The sequence below is a fragment of the Camelina sativa genome, chromosome 11, assembly GCF_000633955.1.
Source record: "Camelina sativa cultivar DH55 chromosome 11, Cs, whole genome shotgun sequence".
Taxonomy (NCBI): Eukaryota; Viridiplantae; Streptophyta; class Magnoliopsida; order Brassicales; family Brassicaceae; genus Camelina; species Camelina sativa.
In genome coordinates this window covers 45,912,719-45,929,187 of record NC_025695.1, presented here as the reverse complement: position 1 = coordinate 45,929,187, position 16,469 = coordinate 45,912,719, and the positions used below count along the sequence as shown (strand labels likewise).

General features: G+C 31.2%; 2 protein-coding genes across 2 annotated transcripts in view; both read right to left on the bottom strand.

Moving 5' to 3' along the window:
- The window catches only part of LOC104726659 (homeobox-leucine zipper protein REVOLUTA-like), a gene marked incomplete in the record, with an annotated part of 5,173 nt that extends 2,736 nt beyond the window's left edge, over nt 1–2,437 (bottom strand). Inside the window, 10 exon segments of the mRNA XM_019233018.1 lie at nt 198–304; nt 390–464; nt 555–710; nt 792–875; nt 955–1,068; nt 1,145–1,240; nt 1,334–1,424; nt 1,521–1,594; nt 1,716–1,878; nt 2,209–2,437. Of these exon segments, the coding sequence (XP_019088563.1) occupies nt 198–304; nt 390–464; nt 555–710; nt 792–875; nt 955–1,068; nt 1,145–1,240; nt 1,334–1,424; nt 1,521–1,594; nt 1,716–1,878; nt 2,209–2,435 (1,187 nt within the window).
- LOC104726657 lies at nt 14,165–15,035 on the bottom strand. The gene has a single exon (XM_010445568.2). The coding sequence runs from the start codon at nt 14,915–14,917 to the stop codon at nt 14,411–14,413; it is 507 nt and encodes a 168-aa protein (XP_010443870.1). The 5' UTR covers nt 14,918–15,035; the 3' UTR covers nt 14,165–14,410.

Here is a 16,469-nt window from a genome sequence, read left to right as displayed (position 1 = left end):
TTATTCAAATGCTTCGTGGAGTTAATAGCAACGATGATATCTTCCGCCCCATCACAAGGCATTGTAGACCACCCATCGTCACCAAACCCATTCACTGCATCATTGAAACCCCTGCAAGAAAACCAAGAACAGATAAATATGTCAAAAAGCAAAGAGAGGAAAGAGTAACTAGATTTTATAGCTCATGATCGAAGTACCTGCTTAATCTTTGGCTAAAGGTTCTAAGAACCGCAGGCTGCCTTCCTAATCCATACACTACTTCACCATTAGACTCTTGCGCTAATTGCCTGATATACCGCAATGCCTAAAACATGAACCAAACCTCAACCATTAGATGATGCATATGAATCAGTCATATTTCAAAGTAATTTTTTTACATATATACTCACGGAAATAGTCATTTTTTGAGCGACAACTTTAGATGACTCATAAAGGGGTCGAAGCACATCCGGAACACTCCAAGCCTATAATGCAAGAACAGATATTTCTAAATTAGTTTTTTAAGAAACTTAAGGAAGTAAACACAAAATGTCCTTTTGCAAAGATCTAATTACCTCGAGATTAAGGTGATCGACAATGTGAATAATTGAACCTCCACCATCACAAGGTCTTATTAAATACCCACTAGAAAGCATTTCTGCTCTCACAAACTGAGAAGCTGAAGCAGCGTTAGGCCCAGCTCCAGAGCCAGAAAGTGACCTCTCACAAACCTTCAAAAAGATACATGAAAAAACATCAATAGCCTGAAGTTTTTTTTTTTATGCACTATACAGACACTGAGAGTTGCATACCACAAAACTGCCATTGTCGAGGCTCGTTGTGTATCTCAGGGTCCAGAAATCACGGGCAGGAGCCAGAGTCGTTGGTGCATATGTCTGACCAAAAGGCATTTTTCATTCATTGTCAAGTGTTAAGAGATAGAAAACTAATCCAAAAGAAAGGAAAAACACTCACCTGCATATACACAAGCTCGATTGTGCCGCCATTACCGGCCGGGAACATAGTGAAAACTTCAAGGCTCCTACAGTCACGGAACCAAGATGGCCGATCTTTGAGAATCTCTGCAATCTGCAAGAAAACAATATGAAAACATTTTGACTCGAATCTGTGTAGCATTAAAAAAAAAAGAGTAGCCTTTTCTTACCTTCATAGGTTCTAAACTAACAAGACCACAGGCTCGAGCTGCCACTCCACTACATCTTTGCGAAATAGCAAAGATGCCAACCGAATCCGGACCAGGCTAAAACACACAACATCAAATTTCACATTTCAATATTACACATATTGCCATAGATAAAAAAACACATAAGTAACAATAGGAGACGAGTATAACCTTCATCCCAGGCATCTGAACCCAATCAACAGCAGTTCCTGTAGCCTTGGATAGGAACTCTGCCAAAGTTTCCTCTGCGATCGAGAGCAATCTAAAATAAAAAATAAAAAAAAATAAGTTAATAAGGCCAAGAAAAAAAAGATTAGAAAACAAAAAAAGGCAATACAAAACCAAAACAAAACTTTACCCAGCAGGACTATTTGCATCTCTAAGCGAATGCTGAGGAGTTGTGACCACAGAATCACAGCTTGCATCGGTCACCTGAATTCAAAACAACAACAAGTCAATAAGTTTATTACTCAAGCTACCTATTGAATAGAGATAAGGCTAAAACAATCAGTTATTTTAAGAACATATATATGATAAAAAGAAAGATACATACAACAGTTGTAAGCTGCTGCTTCATATATCCATTCTCGCAAACAAGCTGAGAAACCTGCTTCTGAAGCCTATCATTCTCCTCCATCAACAGTTTATTCATGGCAGAAAGCTTCCGGTTTACGCTCTGAAGCCTGGACGCCTCTTTCCTCTGCTTATCTCGACACCTTAAAAAACCACACAACAACAAAAACTGCCAAAGATTAGACATCATCACACAATAACCATACATATAGTCAAAAGAACAGTTAGTACAAGCTAATGAGCAGAAAAAACCAATAACCAAATCTACCAGACAGATTCAACGGAACCCTTTAGTAAAAAAACAGGAAATTGTGTCGGAGAATTGAATCACAACAGCAACAAAAGTAGTCTTTCATATCCATTGAATATTATAACAAAGATTATAAAAATACAATACAATCAAATTCCAAATCCCTAATTAAAAAAAAGTATTAATAGAAGCAACGAGAGAGAGAGAGAGAGAGAAGCAAAACCTGCGGTTCTGAAACCAGACTTTTATCTGCTTAGGCTCGATATTAGCAAGAATGGAACATTCACGGATCAATTGTTGACGCCGAAGAGAGCTAGGCTTAGGACACTCGGCGTAGACACGCTCAAGAGCCTCAACTTGCTCAGCTGTGTACCTAACGTACTTACCACTACTATCTAAATGTCTATTCATACTGTCACTGCTTCTCTCATGGTGGTTAGCCACCGCCATCTCNAAAAAAAAAAAAAAAAAAAAAAAAAAAAAAAAAAAAAAAAAAAAAAAAAAAAAAAAAAAAAACTCCAAAGTCTTAAACTTTATACTGTTGCAAGCTTCTTCTTCTTTCTTCTTTCTTCAATTAATCTATTGATGTCTTAGGAAAGTCCGTCGTCGTATGCTTAAGAGAAACGTAAATTGCAATTCTTTTTTTTTCTTTTTTTTGCTCTTTCAGACAAAGAAGATTCTATGGTCGTGGCTTGTAGCGAAAGACCAACGACATGTGGAAACTAGAGAGTTTGTCAAAAAAAAAAAAAAAAAAAAAAGTTTAAAGTTTGAGAAGAAAAAAAAAAGAGAGAGAGAGATTCAGAAGATCTGAGAATTTTAAAGATTCTTCAAGACAAAACAGAACAAAGAACTCAAACAAAAGAAGAAAGAAACAGAGTTGGATGTTCTGGGAACAGAGAAAGACTAGTAAAGGAAGTGGTGATGTCAACTCAACTCTTTCACTTAAAGAAGCATTATATCAGAATTCAGGACACAGAAACAAAAGACTTGGGAACAATGAAGAAGAAACACATGAACATTATTTAGTACAATTGTAGCTGAAAAAAAAGGTTTTCAAGACTCTGAAGAACATAAACTTTATAAAGTGGAAATTTTTTAAAAAAAATAGAAGAAAGAAAGAGAGAGTGGGGGTTTTGTGAGAAAGTGAAGGAGAGAGAGAGTAAGTGATGTGTGTTTTTGCTCTGGTGAACTTTAGAACAGAGGGAGAGAGAGAGAGAGAGAGAGAGAAGAAGAAGAAGAGAGGAATAAAAAGGGAGAGAGAAACAGAGGATTTGCACGCAAACCGACAAGCTGTGCATCAGCGAAAAAGAAAAGTGGTGCGTTTTTTTTTTTATATATATTATTAATAATAAATAGAAATACGGCGATCATTTACGAAGTTGTCCCTACTGTTTTTCTGATATGACAATATAGGAATCCATTTACAGTTTTACATCTTTCTCGCTTTTCTTCATTTATTATGGAGTTATATTTATTTTCTTTTCTTTTTTTCGTGTAAATTTTATTTATATCTGTGACAGTTCTACCAAAGAATATATCTTTTAATTACACAACATACAAATTTCATGTGCGTAACTAATTATTATATCTCGAAAAACTTACAAAAAATTAAAGCTAACACAAAATTAGCAAAAAAAACAAAAAAAAAAGAAAGAGAATCTAACGTTTACATTATCTTTTTAAAAAAGTTAATAAACGATAAAACGTATCATACATTTTTTCAAAATAATATAAAATCTATTTTAAGACACTTTAACGGACATGTTTGTTTGAATGACGTATGATACAAACTCTAGTCACGATTTATCTGCAGCATGACTAATGTGAAACCGATTAGTGTACAATATATTCTAACTTGGTTTCGATTAAAGCTATTAATACTATTTGAAGAAACAAATAGAATCCGGACCAGAACAGTAAGATATATCTTACAATTCTGAGTAATTAAAATGAAATACACAAAAAAAAAAACAAAGTCAGTAGTAATTTTCTTTAATTTTTTTTTAAATATCTATATGTTTAATCATATGTCTATTGTATTAGGCTGATTGATTTTAGGGTTGTAAATGCATATTAATTGATGAAGAAAAACCTGACCCTAGTTAAAAAAAAAAAAAACAAACATACACAAATGAGCTTATTATTATTCACGGCTTGTAATCTTTGGAAGGATTTATCTATCTTCTCCCATGAAAGTTTACTCATTAAAAAGGTAAAACAAGACTTGGTTTTAAGATTTGGTCTCTACTCTCAAAGTTATGCTCTCGAATAGTCGAATGTAGTTAAGGATAGTTCGAGACTTTCGAGTTGCAAAACTATACCAGAAATTAAATTCGACATTATTGGAAGCCATAAAAGAAGAACAAAAAAAAAAAACGACGTTATTAGGAATAAAGAGAGCCTATGATCGCTCTCTCTGTCTCTGACATAATCATTTTAACACATCAAGCAATCAAAGTTATGTCTTGTTACAAAACACATTCTCTCACTATCTCCTTTGTGGGTAGTGTGTTTTATTTGTTAGCATGTCTTATCTTCATTAATTATACGAACCATATTTTGTATGATCGTAATAAGATATTATCTGTATATTGTATATAGATCCAAATTGCTTATATTAATAAACTGTTTAGGTGTACACTGACTGTAGCATTCACTAAAACAGTTACTTCCAATTTACATTTATGATCTTCAGAGAATAGGACCTTGAGTGTAAAAAAAAAGATAGCTACATATATTTGCAACATATGAATGGTAAATTTATAAACTGAGTGAAAATCGATATTGACTTCAAGGATACAGTAGTTAGGTTAGGTGTGAATTGTGTGATATGTGAAAAGAGTTAACAGAGGCGTTGGTGCGGAAAATAGTAGTAATCAGAAGACTTACTTTTGAAGCCTTAATTAGCAGCTAGTTAGTAGTAGTATTAAACTATCTAATTAAAGCTGCGATTTCTTTTGTATTTTTGATAATTAGCGACTAACTTAAGTTTTAAAACTGAAAAAAAAAAGAATCAGAAGACTGTGATCAGTCAAACACAGTGATACGACTAAACCTCTTCGACAATTTTTTACACTATAGCCTTTTTCATTCATCTGTAAGAAACTTTTTTACTTTCTTTCGGTTCCAAATTTAATTACTTTTTCTGTTTTCCCCCTTTTTAAGTAGATAGTAATTTCACTGATCGCACATAAATTTTGATACACATGATATTATGTGTTTCGTTTCTGAAAAATCAGTATTAGATCAATACAGTTACAAATATAATCAAACGACAAACTGTTACGATTACTCAAAATGATATATTATTGTTTAATCACTATGCTTAGTTTGATCTGCACTACCATATTTGTTTTGTTTGTACTCCTCACACTGCACACTCTCTGTTTTTAGTGCCATGCCATTTGGATTCTTATGAGTTCGGTTTTGTTTACTAATGTAGTAGTAGATCACCAAAGCAATTTATGAAATAATGAGAAATTACACTAAATAAATTTTAAAAATGGTTCCTTAAATCCAGACAATCTTTTATGGCGCCTTTCCCTTCAGTCTTAAATTATCCGTCACACATCGCCGCACATTTTTCTCTTTTGTTTTTTTTTTCTTTCCTTCTTTTATCTACCACACACAGCCACATACAACAACAACAGTAGAACTACTACATTAGATCAAATTAAAGTTTCAACAGTTGGAACAAAAATATTGTTCCAACTCCTCTAAGCTTTTTTGATTGTTCAACCTTGGCAAACACAATTTCATTTAAACACGTTGATTTCATTTGATCTTTTACAATTAACTTGACAATACATTTAAGAAAAAAAAAACATTGTAGTTGTTATTTATTTTTATTTTTTTTCTTTTCATGTAAGACCATTTCAGTATTTCTAATATAAAAACGAAAAGTTTGATGATGTGTTATTTCCATCAGCTTTTCGCATGCGCCAAAAGCAACTCTCACGTGCTGACCACACATTTACACCCAATTTATCTATTTTATTTTTTTTAGTGTTATTATTCAACCATTTTTTATATTTTATAATCTGTGACTATATAAGTTTTTTTTTTTTTGTTAAAATGTGACTATATAAGTTATACTATAATTATCGATACGATCTAGTTGTTAGTAATCGGCAAAATAACAACATTATAATCTAATAATTTAACGAATCTCCAAATTCTTTACCAACTACATAATCTTTCAGAATTGAATACTAATAATCTTTGTTCAACTCTTATATGATTCTATAACTATTATTAGAAAAATAGAAGCATTTAGCTGTTCAATAATTTTTCGATAACAAACAAAAAATCACTAAACGATTAGTGACTAAATTATGTGCTATGCATTTTTTTTTTGGCAAACATGTGCTATGCATTTTATGTTTGACGGTTTCCCAATTTACAAGTTACCGATTGTAAGTATAGAAATTAGAAATCACAGTCGAAGTTTGGAGTAGTGAAGTGGTATGTTTCTAATTAGTCGAACTAATTACATCCATCTGATTGTTACTATCATTCCTAAATCTGTTGCTTTTATGGGGTTTCCTTCTGTCATAATTTTTTTCTATCTTGATTCAAACTTTGAGACACCTTGTCGTTAGTTATGACTGATAATGATAATTCACAAATTCACATAGTACTACTAGTATATATATATAGTGACCCATGTGCTTGATTGTTTCACAAGCGACAAATTAAACAGTTAGAAAATTAGTTTAATTAAAGATTGTTATGTAAATTATATCAACTTCTTCTTTTTAACTTGCGGTTGAATTTAGTCTTTTTGCTCACAATGATTACCTTATTTTATTTTTCTTAGTGTCTAGTGATGAAACCAATTATTCTATGTATGTTCTATTCTTTCAAGTTTTATAAAACAGATCATGCGTTATATTCTATATGTATGTGTAACAACAAGACGACAAAAAAAACACTAAACAAAAAGAATAATCTGAAACCTTAAGAAACTGTTAAATCCGAACAATTTGGTTAACATATCCAAATAATTTGCCAGAGATAAATTATTCGACTGCTTATCTCACCATTCCACATTCGACCACATGCACATAAATATTCAATGGTCTTTAATAAAACATAGTTAAAAAATGTTCCTTTTAAGATACAGGACAAGCTAGCAGATCCTAAACACATATGACTTGATTACATCATCATATTCACATATACAACAACAACATTTTTACAAATACCCAAGCTAAACTGTAGCATAAATTAAAAGCCCATGAGAAACATTTTAACTAGCTATCAAGCATTCATCCAAAAACAAAAGGTTGAAACACCATATATGGTAGAAATACACAAATCTTCTAACATGAAAGACACCCAAAAAAATTACTGTTTTTGTTTTAGATTTCTTTGAACTAAAACACCTGATTGAACTATAAAGTTCTATCACTTCGAATAGGATATTTATAGTGTGCGTAAAGAAAAAGAGGGTAAAAAACAGGGAGAGATATAGACGAAGATGGATGTCTCCATATCAAAGTGGTTGCAAGTTGCGACAAGTCTTAATTTGACTATGCACGGAGATAGAACAAAAGAAGCGTCTCCATTAATTTTCACGTAATAGTACAAAAACTCAATTATTCACATTTTTCATTTTGAGATAAACCCACTCGGAACCAAACATAAATCCAAAATTAAATATTGGAAAAGGTCAAAATGTCACATTCGTTCTTGCTTTTTTTTTTTTGTGGGTTCAATATATTATCTTTTGCTTTTTAATTTTTATTTGTCAAATATATATACTTTTGTTGATGTTGTTGGTCTTGATGGGATATTAATATTCCTCCACTTTGTCCCCCTCCTAACTTCCCCACCAAAATTTAACATTTTTCCTCTCCTATTTATTGCCCACTTTACTTACCTCCCAATCCCATTATAACGTATAGTTTTCATGTACCATACTACCATGAATGGATAATGATATGTACTATGTAGAGATCAAGATCACATACAAATCACATATAACATGACTCATCAGGCATCTATCTACCTCAATTTCCCTCAAATCTAATGTTTTCTTTCCTAGTTTGTTGAAAGTCTCTCCTTATATTAAGGGGAAAAAAAAGAAAGCCTACTTCGTAATCATTTGTTTCACAAAGTCTCTCTCTATATATAATAATATACATACTATGTACTTAAAAGTGTCTCTACACCTAAAACTAATTAGTAATTAGTTAAGTAATGAATAATGTTTTCAAGCAAAATTAAAGATTGTGGTTACTTTTCTTTCTTTTTGGGTAACTATGGTTGCTTTTCCAAGTTTTTATAACTTTCAGCTAGTAATTCTCATTTGAGTGACTGATTTTTTACATTAATAAAAAAAAATCAAATAAAATGATTTAACCAAATATAATCTTGAATTCATTTTTTGTTACTTGGTTTATTTTATTAAGCAAGAATTGGTCGACAAAATATGGTCAATTCATCATAGCATGATAAAAAAATGTTAACTTAAAAAATTGTATTTATTATGAATTGGTGTATAAAATTTTATTTACTTTCTCAATTATATGTTCCAGATTTTTTCATCTTAAATTCACCAACATATTTAATATTTTTTATCATTACTTAATATCTCTATTTTTAGGTGGCTTTTGTTGCAAAACAAAAAAAAGGTGGCTCTTTATCTTCTAATCAAAGAAGATTTAATAAATATATATTTTCATCAAAATTAAAAGATTGTAGTTTTGAAAATAGGTAAGAAAACATTTAATAAAAGGTAAAACCATGGTAGAAAAATGCTTCAAACAGTGATGTCAAAATAAGAACAACAGTTGAGACTTTTCGTAGTATTTTTTTGTAAAAAGATTGGTTTTATTTGTTCTTTTTTTAAAACTCAAACAGTTGTATTTGTTCATTGTAGAGTTGTGTCTTTTCACTATATTTTATTCATATTTTTTCATCACAACTTTTCGTTCTAATAGATGTGTCTATTTAAATAATCATATATTTTGAACTCTCTATATATTTGTCTCTTCATCAATAACTAACAAATCATTGGTGTGGAAATAAATTTTTCATTTTATGTTAAATCTAAATAATTTGAATATTGATATCTAATATCCAATGTTATTCTATAATCTAACTAAAATTTTAGAAATGATTATAGTAATATAGAAATTTAATAAAACTTAATATATAATTTACAGTTGTGTCTATTTATCATCACTTTTCGTTAAAAACTATTTTAATATTTAAAATTTATTTTATTTTGTTCTTAAGAGTTGTGTATTTTAATTTTAATTTTCCATTGATATTGTTTCACTCATTATTAAATATATTTTAAATTATAGTTATTTAATAAAAAATTAAATTACTTATTATAACCATTAGTTCAATATTCTCAGTAAGGATCACTTCGTCATAATGATTTTTTTTAGTTGTAGCTATTTACCATAATTCTTCATAAAAATATTTTATAGTATTTATAATACTTTAAACAAAATGTTTTGCAAAGTTGCGTTTATTCTATATAATATTTTTTGTTATAAATTTTCATTTTGATGATTGTGTTTTTAGTAACAATTTATGTATTCAAACTATTATATTACATTCAAATAATTTCATAATGTATATTTTTAAATTTTAAATTTTTTTTTTTTCTAAAATACTTCCCCCGCGACATCGCGGGAGTCTGAGTCCTAGTAAAAAGTAAAACCATGGTAGAAAAATGCTTCAAACAGTGATGTCAAAATAAATAGTGCACAATAGGTAAAACGAGCAAATTAAATGTTGAAATATAACTAAGTGAAGATGATAACTATCAAACTCGAACCAAGCTTTTGTAATACTCGACTCGACGACTCCTAGTGGCTAGTGATAAAATCATCTTTCTAATATAGTTATATAACATCATCGATTAAGCTAGCCGTATGTTTGTAAAAATGTTTTGGAATATAAATTTGAACCAAATACGTGTATTGGTCCTATTGGAGAACAATGTGACAACAGTTGTGTACCGCAGCAGTCAGAAGTGGATACAAAATTATTGAATGGGGGAGAGAACCAACACACATTTATTGCAGCTGTGCGGTTTAAACCACACCAAACATGTTGACAAAAACAAAAAATACAAAACAACAACAAACACTGTCACACAATTCAAAAATATAGAATACAAATGTCATAATCATACCCTAAAACTAATGGTGAAGAGTATAGAAAATAAAATATTTTAACAATCTAAGGTTCTAAAATCGGCGGTCAAACATCTCCGACGCTCCAACTTTGACCATATCAGTCGACTAAAAAATCCTCCAGTGTTTTGTTTTGGTTTCTTATTAGGTTGCCTAGGGAATTCATATGTCTATATAAAGTAATATATATGGAAAATCTTAAACTTTGGAGCATACAAATTGAAGAGTTGTACGAGATTACGAGACAAACTACTCTTTGGGTAAAAGTGTAGAGGGTGTACATGTATTATGTGTGATGATGAGATTGTTGCTATCTTTACAGAGTTCTTGAGCCCATTCATATAAATATAGCTTATAGAAGAAAGAGAATAGTGTGGAAAATGGGATATGTTCCAATAACCCAAAATATTTAGGGCCCATAAAAGGTCCAATCGTATGGGTCTACTATGTCTCTGCGATGGGGTCGCATGAGTACTTTTAGGGGTAGCTGTCGAATGTGGAGACCTGACCTAACAGAGGACCCCATATTATCGTCGGATCCTTTCATTATTCCTTTTGTCATTCGACTAAATTCCTTTTCTAACAAAACTGAATGATTATCAAAATTCTTCTATTCACATCACATCTTTTGAAATCTTGATGATGTCTCTATGTCCTCTTTCTCCTTTTGTTTTTTTTTTCTCATGGTACTATAGTCTAGATCGTTTTAAATGATGGTTTTAGCTTATTAGTGTAAACGTAATACATACTTTGGATACAAGAGAGAAAAAGCTCTTAGGGTTGAATTTTTTTAACCGTTTTAAAGAAAATGGAAATAGTTTACTTTTACCTCTGTAATTACAAAATGCCTTTTTAACTGTTCAAACAAATCAAACCCCATGTAGGAGAGAAACAGAGGATTGGTCCTTCTCGATTGGTATCGACAACGACAACTCGAAGAGTATTGCTTAAGGCTAACCTAATTAATGTAGTTGACCGGAGATTGATGTGGTACCATTTTACCCTTTTTTATGTAAACGTTCCTACACGGTTTGTACATGTGAAAAAGTTTTGAATATTTTTGACATTTTAAATCACAATGATGCAACTATAATATATTTTTGTTTGCCAAGCGATTTTGGACCTTACATGTGTTAGTAGTCCCTTTGGAAATGAAACCAATACTAGTCATCTTTACAACATCCAAGATATTTCGTTACAAAGTTTGTCAAAAATATGATCGTAGGTCAAAAAAAGACAAAGTGAGTCAATTGCTCTCCTAGAAATAGTATTAAACGTGATAGACGAGTTCAGAAATTTGTGAATGATCTGAAAATTAGTGGCGACACGAAATAGAGGCGGTTGTTGTTGTACGCCTAAAGAACAAATACGCACAAAAGTATATATAGTCAACAGATAAATTCGAGTGCTTGCTTGCATTTGCAACATTTCTTTTCTCTTTTCTCCATTTTTTTTAGTACACACAAATCCAGGGACTTGAACGCCTTCTAGGCTTTTGAATCTTGGACAAAAAAAGAAAAAGAGAGGAAAACATAGGCTGGTAGGAGTGAAAAAATAAAGGCATATTTCATAATTGTTTAGTACGAGAATAACATATACATATATATATATATATATATATCCCGATTAAAACAAATACAAAAGCATCCCATATAGTATACTGCATATACTTGAGCCTTAAGGATTAAACAAGGTGGAAACTTTCTCTCTTTCATTCATATATGCGTATATTATAGAATGTTGTATAAAATAGCTAAAACACTCCATACTTTTATTTATAAAAAAATACCTTCCACTCGTTTAATGGAGGGGGTTGTGCGTAGATTTGATTTACCACCTACTTTAGTCTTTTCGCGTAATTAGAGCACTAATCAGTATTCCTTTACAAAATTTATATGTATGACAAACTGCTGACGTAAGCATTACTCCACTGTAGAACATGGGATTTAGGGCTTCTTCATGCTGTGTTGAGATTGAGCCTTGAACATGAGGTGAATCTAAATGCATTTGTCATGTACATAATAAGATAATTTAGAGATAGATATAAAGTTACATTTGATTGGTAACTTCATTTTGCAAACTTGTTGTCGAAGATAGTGTACCGTTTCTTTCTAGATTCCATGCTAGTGTACGATAGATTATCACGATAAGTTCAAATATGTTAAATAATATAAAAGGGCAATGTTCATCTCTTTTTGCTGATGAGATTGTAATTGTTTTTATATCTTCCAATTGTAAGAGTTTTTGACAAAGAAAACGAAAATGTAGTATCGTACTAGTGGATAAGCCCACAAAGATAAAAATCTATATTATATAACCATCTGTAGTGGACTTGGGCTTCATATTTGTGGGTCTTTGACATTATATGGTGGAATCACATGTACAATGCACAACAATATTATTAACCCTAATAAATTAGAAAAAGACTACTTAAATTAATATGGTTGTAACTTGTAACTTGCACTCTCTAAAGACTGCTAATATATAAATTTGACATTTCATTTTCACTAACAAGGAGTGTGTCATATTACATCTTGAACAGTTAAATTAGAAAAAGATAACATGATGATTGATGATGACTATAACAGATGTGGACTGTTCATCTAACTTGGTGGATTTTAAAGCTTAAAAATAATTTAGGAGATGTCATTTACCAATCAAGACAGATTACTTTTAGTTTAAAGAATTAATAATCCTTAATACTTTTATATATCTATCATCATCATTTCTTACCCAAGCGATTTTGTGTGCAAGATGTTGTCATGTTGTAAGAAAACAAGACACAATTAATTATGTTTCTCTTGTAATTTGCTTATAAAATTTGTTGTATGTAATATGTATGATATGTTGTCAAATACTACTGATTCTTATATCCAAACACAAAACATATCAAATCCAAACATAATGAAATGCCATTCATCTATATATGTATTTAAATCTCGTAAATGATCAACTGAAAAACAAATTATTTCAAACTTTTGCCGTAAACAATATTTGGTCAGCATTCGAGGATGACCGTTTCTGCTCCTTATGAGCTCACCTTCAAATCGACCTACTCTCATACTTATTCCTCTTTCCCGAGTTTTTTTTTCTTACTTTTGACTAGTAATGTGGTCTCTTCAACGTTCTAATTTGAATGTGAGAGAGAGTCTTCGATAGGGCTCAACTAAAGAAGAAGAACCTCATTACTCATTTACTCATTACAATAGACCTTTCTTGCGGGTCCTATAAATTTATTCTCATCTATGTTTGTAATTTATATTCAATGGTACTACTTATTTCCATTTATCTCTTTTTTGTTGGTAAAAAAAAGAAAATATCTGTTACAAATTAAGTTTGAAGATAACTACAAATTCTTAGACAGGATAAGATTTATTGTTAGGTTTTACTTGGATAAGATGATGATATATTTGGTAGCAATGTAACTTTTTTTTCTTTCAAGTTTCACAAACCTTTTTTTACCTTAAATTCTAGAAACTATTGGGAAAACGAACATGTAGGTAGATAAATTCCAAATTTTAATCTTCTTTTAATTTGTTGAGGAAAAAGTGTTAAAAAAAAATTAACAAATGTCTCTATTGGAGGAAAAAGCATAATCCACGAGAGATCACTCACATGAACTACATGTCTCTTTATGATCCTTTCACGTAAATCCATTTTAATTAATTTCTAGAAGTTTTTCTCTCATTAGAGAACAGGCGAATTAGTAGAAATTAAACCATAACTTTAGACTTTAAAGTTTTGAAATAAAAGAAATAAAGAGAATAATTAATGAAGCAACAACGTCACTTTCATGTGTTTGTAGCCTCTGCTTTTCTCACCCACCTCATCAAACACCCCAAACAAAATTAAAAAAAAAAAATCCCCCAACTAATAATTGTAACTTTTTGCCCCACTTTTGTCGACATATCCATATCCCACCCCTGAATTTACTTATATCAATAAAATTACCCAAATCTGAATTTATCCCAAGTTCTAAAATTCGAATCAACTGCAAAAAAATAGTTTTAAATCAAACAATATTCCAAAACATAACATATCCATTACTCATACGCAAAATGTGATTAAAATCTCACAAAAAAAATTACAAGGGGTAAGATATTTGGAAATCAACGATAAATTGAGGGCATTTCTAGAAATATTACATGCGCTCTCTCTCTCTCTCTCTCTCTTCTCTGACAGTTACATAAAGAGAAAATGATTGAAGTAAGCCAAAAAGAAAGAAACCAAAAATTACAGGAAAAGTCCAAAAGTTTCGAGATATTATTAATCTTGGAAACCAATTTTTTCAAAAATAGCATTTCTCACCCTACTCAGATCTCTTCCTTTCAATGTCCTACCAACTCCTTCATGAACCGAGAACGAAGCCATCCTCGTCTTCGCCAGAAACTCATGAGGCGGCAACCAACCTCCACCGTCTTCGCAATCGTCGTCGTCTTCATCGTCGTCGTCATCCTCGATGCTTCTCCGACGGTTATCTCGGTACTCTCCACGGAGAATCTTAGACCAGTCCGGCACGTTAACCGGAAGCGACGACGCGGCTGTCACGGCGGAGGAACGATTCGTTGGTTTTTTAGCGGATCTGGACGGTGTAGCAGAGATTTTGCGGCGAAAATCCGGTGAATCGGTGTGGATTGGGGTGTAGAGATCTGATTCGTCGAATTCGAGACCGGAATCGTTGGTGGTTGTGGTGGTGGTGAAGTAGGAAGACGGCTGATCTGTTCCGAGAAATCGATAGCTTGGTCTAGCGTAGTAACTTTTCCCCGTCGCCATTAAAAAAAAACAAAGAAGAAGAGATTTTATAAAAAATTAAGGATTTAGAAAATAGATTTGTGTATTTGGTTTTGCTGTGATGAAGAAGAAGAAAGAGTCATGAGGGAGTCTTTGGTTTTATACACAAAATTAAAAAAAGTCTGGATAAATTGGATAAGGGACCCTTAACTTCCAGTTTCCGTCAGTTTATGCAAATTACGTAATCACCCTTGGATTTTTAATGAAGTGTCGAAAAAATGCAAAAGGATTTTTAAGAATATTACATGTGGCGTGTTTGGCATATTCTTCAAAACTTTTGTCTCTCGAAAAAAAAGAATTATTCAAGACTTTAAAATTAGTACAATATCTATTAGTATTTGGTATTTCATTTACATATTTTTTACACTATTTATCACTAAATCCACAACGGGATTTTCAATAAGTATATCCGAATCCAAAATAATGGCATTTATTAATTTTACATATATAAAGGGGAAAAAAAAATAATCCAATCCTAACATAAGGAAAACTATATCTATGTTTGGGTCAATGAAACAATCATACTATACCATTTATACGGGCATCAAAAGGTTGAATGAATTTATCAACGGAATTAAAGACTTATTGTTCAAGTTATTTTGACTGTGATTTAATTTATAGCTTGCTAGATCTATAAAGATTTATTACATGCTATATTAAAATTCTAATAATTATGACTATATGATTTTCTAGAAGTATTAAAATTAATTTAATTTTAAATTGATGGACTATGTTTTATAGCTTAATTTTTTTAGTAAAGTTTTAATGATATTGGTAATTGTAATAATGAGAATTGTAAAAATATTAGATGTTCTATAAATTTGAGGATAATGCAGACTTGAATGATTAAAATTATTTTTGCATGGACGGAGAATAATATGATGGAATATTATAATACTAGTTACTAGTACTTACTAGTATAAGGCTCTCGACCGTTTGGAAACTTACGAGGTTGGTCGGTGTGACCGGCGCGGGGAACCAGAACCGTCGAAAAGGATTACATCATAACTTAGCCGTTCCACACTTGGACAACTTTTATTAATAATTTTTTATCTTACAATATCCAATGAAAACACTCTGCACAAAGCTTCGCACTCGTGCTTTGCTTTCCCTCATGGTCTTTTTACTTATTTTCTCTTCCCTATAACATATTCCGTATTAGTATTAAACTACTAATTGTTTTATGTTGGACTATTTTGTTTTTGATTATGGTTTTCAGAGTTCAGTCTCTCTGGCTTTCTTACTTTATTATACAGCTTAAAATTATATAGCCGCACAGATTCTTCCACACTAACAAAATTATTAAACTAATGACTAATCTTGTGTAGTGACTAATACTACTATTAAGAAATTATGAGTTAAACACGCTACTCTAGTGGTTATCACGAGAAATTTGTGTAACACATATATGTACTTAACCTTTTTATATTTTTAATTAGTATTTTGAAACTACCTGATCATGCTGATGCAAGTTTCTTGTTTCTTCTGGCACACAAAAAATATCAAAAATAGGGGAATCTTGGGTAGCTTTCAC

Bases quoted from the DNA above. Each gene is read 5' to 3' on its own strand.
- LOC104726657 (XM_010445568.2), bottom strand. From the start codon at position 14,917: ATGGCGACGGGGAAAAGTTACTACGCTAGACCAAGCTATCGATTTCTC.